The sequence below is a fragment of the Pteropus vampyrus genome, unplaced genomic scaffold (assembly GCF_000151845.1).
Source record: "Pteropus vampyrus isolate Shadow unplaced genomic scaffold, Pvam_2.0 Scaffold228, whole genome shotgun sequence".
Lineage (NCBI taxonomy): Eukaryota > Metazoa > Chordata > Mammalia > Chiroptera > Pteropodidae > Pteropus > Pteropus vampyrus.
This window is the reverse complement of record NW_011889009.1, coordinates 1,048,706-1,054,020: the sequence shown is the minus strand read 5'-3', so window position 1 is coordinate 1,054,020 and position 5,315 is coordinate 1,048,706. Positions and strand designations below refer to the sequence as shown.

At 38.2% G+C, this 5,315-nt stretch overlaps 1 protein-coding gene and 1 pseudogene across 1 annotated transcript in view; both read left to right on the top strand.

Moving 5' to 3' along the window:
• ITFG1 (integrin alpha FG-GAP repeat containing 1) overlaps positions 1 to 5,315 on the top strand; it is a 123,444-nt gene that overhangs the window by 15,536 nt on the left and 102,593 nt on the right. Inside the window, exon 5 of the mRNA XM_011373740.2 lies at positions 4,451 to 4,545. Within this exon, the coding sequence (XP_011372042.1) occupies positions 4,451 to 4,545 (95 nt within the window). The remainder of the gene's footprint in view (positions 1 to 4,450; positions 4,546 to 5,315) is intronic.
• Positions 3,886 to 4,003, top strand: LOC111728794 (annotated as a pseudogene).

Genomic DNA, 5,315 nt, shown 5'->3' with positions numbered 1-5,315 from the left:
CAACCATCTTAAAATGCAGTACAGAAAGAAACAACAGCCTTTCCCCTCCCCAACCCCACCTGTGATAGATAATAGATAATAGATAAAAACACTGCGCATAAAACATAAACTGCCTTTTAAGAGACGTTCGTTCACGCGTAACGTCAGAATATGGGCAGCAAGCATCACAGTTACAGGGCTATGATGAACTTGAACACCGATTTGAAATGTTCAAGAAAGCGAGATTACAGTTAGTGTTTTGTTAGCAGTTGCAAAGCCACATGTCTGAAGGGGCCAAGAGAGGAACCAAAGCCAGCGCAGCCGCTGCTGGAGGTGGGGACTTCAGCTGTGTCCGGACGCGCGCTCCGTCTGAGGCGGCCCAGTTGGTTGCCAGGCCTTCAGATATTTCCAGAGAAGCTGGAAATCCAGATTTTTATGTGAAAACTGATTTTTTATTTTTATTTAAGTTTTACCAGTGAATTCAAAAAATTGTAAACAATTTATGGGTCACATAAAACACATCTTTATGCTGAACTTGGCCCATAGTCTGTCTCTATGACTTTTCGTTTTATCACTGTTCTGAGTTCTTCATGTGAAATGTCTATTTTTGTCAAATAATTCCTGCAAAAAAAAATCACAAGTTATTTGAGGTTTTCCAAAATTCTAGTTATAACTCGTTTCAGAGCAAATCTATAAAAAAATTCTACAGGGAACAAAACCAATAACTTTTCCTGTAGAAATTGAAGGCAGCCACATGATTCACCTCATGGAGCCCAACTTTGTAAAAGCTTGTGGTTTTTAACTCACTTTTGGCCTATAATTACAGTGTGTTAAGAATATTAGGAAACTCTTCTGCAATGACATTGGGTTAAACTTGTCATAGAATCTCTAGCCTGAGTCTGATTATTTTATTAGAAATTAAAAATACTTTAGTGCTTAGAATTTAAAGAACAATGAATAAATGGACTATCTTCAAAAGTGAACCAGCAATTATTAAATCGAACCTAACTGGAACTATTTTAAGCATTTCTAACCTTGTGTAGCATGAATTACCTTACAACAAATGCTGAATACAGTTTCTCTATTTTAATATTTTCTTACCATAACCATCTATTATGGGGTTTTGGTTAAAATAATAAAATTAGGTTACATGAATACTGCTTGGTTTTGCCTTTACTGTCTTGTTTAGGTTACGGATGAGGCCCAGATTGTGGGAAAAAGCGTATAAAGGAAGGTTATTGGGAAGAAGTTACTATTTGTAGAAGATAAGACCCTCTGTGTTGAGAAAATTTTCTTGTGGCAAACGCTTATCCTTTTTCCCAGATTCCACCTGCCAAGAACAAATTAGTGAATTGTTTCTCCCTGCTTTCAAAACACGTCAAAACTCAGTTCACAAATAAACCTTGTTTGCTACCCAGTCAATTGGATGCTGTGCAGACAATTAAGTTGGACTTAATTAGCCTTAAATTGCTCTTCAGAGATGACATGTCTATGCTTCCATATGGACTAGAACGTAGTACTATGAAAAACAAAATAGCAAATTCTAACTAGGATTTGTTAGTTAGAAGAACAGGAGAGGCCACTTAGGACTGTGGTTCAGGTCAGCTAGTATTTGGGGGCCAGGTCCTGGTTAGGCATCGTGGGTACAAATACCTATAATCTGGGTGTCTAGAGGAACTTACAGTCTCGAGTGATTTGAATGCAAACCCAAGTGCTATTAGTAGAAAAAGGTGTTACAGGAAAACAGCAGAGCAGAGGCCTTCTGCAGGGAGCTGATCTGGGTGGGGCCTTGATGAGTGGGATGCCTTTGACCCTGGAGGGCTCTCTCCTGCTGAGGGCTTGTGGGGGTGGCCTCAGCACCCTTTCCTTCAGTGGTTTATAGTAGTCTACCCGTGTGAACGTCCTGGTTTTGATCGTTGGACTGTGGTTATTTGAGATGTTCACATTAAAGGAAACCGGATGAGAGATATATAGAAACTTCATACTGTTGGTTTTTTTCGTGAGATAAAATTCACATACGTAATCTTTATCCATTAAGTGTATAATTTAGAGGTATTTAGTACATTGACAGTGTTATGTAGCCATCACACTGTTCATCATTGCACATGGAAACCTCGTGCCGGTAAGCCATCGCTCCCCCGACCCCAGTTACCTGCTTTCTGTCTCTGTGGGTTTACCTCTTATGGCAGTTCATACGTGCGGAGTCGTGTAGGGTGTGACCTCTCGCATCTGGCCTCTTTCATATAGCATCACGTTTGAAAGCTTCGTCTGTATCGTGCCATGGATCAGCGCTCCAGGCCTCCTTTTTGGCCGAATGATATTTTCGCTGTATGGATATAGGACATTTTCTTTATCCATTCATCTACCGGTGGACATTTGGGTTATTCCACTTTTAGGCTGTCGTGAATCGTGCTGCTAAGAGCATTCATTCATGTACATAAATTTAGGGTCATATGGTAATTCTAACTTTTTGAAGAACTGCCAAACCGTTTTCCACAGCCGATGCACCATTTTGTTTATATTCCCACTAGCAATGTGTGAGAGTTCCTATTTCTTCACATCCTCTCCAACACTTGTTATTTTCTGGCTTTTGATTCTTACCATCCTAGTGGTTCAAAGTCGTTTCCCGTTAATGCTTTCGATTGACGTTTCCTCAGTGACTAATGATGTTGAGCATCTTCCAATGTGCTTGGTAGCCATTGGCATATCTTAGGAGAAATGTCTAGTCCTTCATCATTTTTAAATTAGGTTGTCTTTTTGTTGTTGAGCTGTAAGAGATCTTTATATTGTCTGGATACTAGGCCCTTATCAGATAAGATTTGCAAACATTTTCTCCCATTCCGTGGAGTTGTCTTTTCACTTTCTTGATATTGTCCTAAAATGTACAAAAGTTTTTAATTTTGATGAATCCAGTTCATCTGTTTTTTTTTTCTTTGTTGCTTGTTCTTTTGGTGTCATATCTAAGAATCCATTTCCAAATCCAAGGTCATGTAGATTTATCACTATGTTTTCTTTCAAGAATTTTATACTTTTAGCTCTTAGATCCATTTTGAGTTAATGTTTGTTATATGGTGTGAGGTAAGGACCTAAATTCATTCTTTCGACATGGCTCAAAACTTCAGAATTAATACTCATAAAAGACAATCATCATTCTCTACAGTCTAGGAAAAAACTTTTATGATAAAAAATAACTTAAAAAAAGAATGAAATATAAATTTAGGAACTAAAACTTAGAAGAAAGCTTAGGGGTAAATCATCATGATCTTGAATTTGGAAAGTGATTCTTATATATGACATAAGCAACAAAAGAAAAAATGTATATTGGCAAAGCATACATCGGATAAAGACCTAGTATTTAGTGTATATAGAAACTCTTACGACTCAAAAATAAAGCAATAAATAACACAATTTAAAAATAGGCAAAGGATTCGAGTGGACGTTTCTCCAAAGAAGATATACAAATGGCCTATAGCACATGAAAATGTGTTCAACATCATTAGCCATTAGGAAAAATAAAAATCACAACCATGAGATTTCTACACCACACCTTCTGGGATAGATACAGTAGAACAAACGGACAATGATAAGTGCTGATGAAGACATAGAGACATTAGAACCTTTCTACGTTGCCAGTGAGAATGTAAGATGGTAAAGCCGCGTTGGAAAACAGTTTGATAGTTTCTCAGAAAATTAAATGCACGGTTACCATGTGACCCAGCAATTCCGCTCCTAGGTATATACCCAAAAGAATTATGTCTACATACGAACTTGTTCATGAATAGTCATAGAAACATTATTTTTAATAGATAAGGGTGGAAACAAGCCAAATGCCCATCAACAGATGGACAGAAGCAAGAAGTACAGCCATACCATGAAACAGTATTCGGCCGTAAAAAGGACTGAGATGTCTTCGGCCATGCCACCCTGAACAAGCCTGATCCCGTCTGATCTCGGAAGCTAAGCAGGGTCGGGCCTGGTTAGTACTTGGATGGGAGACCACCTAGAAGACCAGGTGCTGTAGGCATTTTAAAAAAAAGGACCGAAGTACCCACGTGTGCTACAACATGAATGAACCTGAAAACCTTACTCGAGTGAACGAAACCAGACACCAAAGGCCACATGTTATGTGATTCCACTGATAGGAAACGTCCAGAATGGGGAAATGCACAGAGGCGGAAAGCAGAGCGGTGGTCACCGGGGCTGGGGGGCAGAGCGGGAAGCGACTCGTGGACGCGGGGTTTCTTTTCGAGGCGGTGAAAGTGAAAGCGTTTTGGAGTTAGATCACCACGACGGTCCCGCACTGCGAACGTGCTGAGAACCAGAGTCGCGCACCCCAAAGGAGTGGACTTGATGGTGTACGGAACATCTCCTTAATTAAATGTTTAAAATATCTTGCATGCATGCACAGGTTTTTTGTTTTAAAATAATGCTCATTTGATGTTTGTGTTAAAAAAATTTTTTTTTTTTTTAGGAATTTATCATGGCATCCTGCACTGCCCACTAAAAGTAAAATGCGAATTCCACATTCTCACGCGTTTATTGATCTGACTGAAGATTTTACAGCAGGTGAGTTGCACATAATGTAAAATATTTCTTTTGAAGTGCTCAAGAATTATGAGATTTTATTTACTATTTTCTTAGTGAACGTTTTCTTTCGAATTGAATGTTAAAACCGAAATGTGAAAAGGTTATGAGGAAGTCAGTGATATCGGACACCTGTAAAAAGTACTGGATGTAATGAATACGTCTTCAGTTGTTTGTGAACCACATCAAAGTTTGAATTTTCCCCTTATTAAGAATTCATGATAATTTAGACACATATTGCCTATTTCTTTCCCTTTTCATTTAAAAATTACTAATGTTATAAATGTAATTATAAGAAAAATGTTTAGTTTATGTGTTAAAATTCAAAGACTTTAAAAAATTTTTATTATGAAAATTATAACCATAAAAAAGTAAGCAAAATAGTATGCTATACGTATATTTAATCATCACCTAGCTTCCAAAGTTTCAGGTATGTGGTCAGACTGGCCATCTGTACCACCACCCAGGAGCCCCTCCCACCCAGGGGCTCCTCCCACCCAGGAGACCCTCCCACCCCAGGCAATTTCAGAGCAATCCCAAACATCCTATCATTTCATCTGTACATTTTTCAGTCTGTATCTTTAAATGATAGGAATTTTTTATTTTTAATTATATCTTTTTTATTTTTTTAATTAAATGTATTGGGGTAACATTGGGTAGTTAGTAATTAAGTTTCGAGTGTACAGTTCTATAATACGTCATCTGTGTGTTGCATTGTGTGCAACACGGTGGTCTCCTTCCATCACCATGTA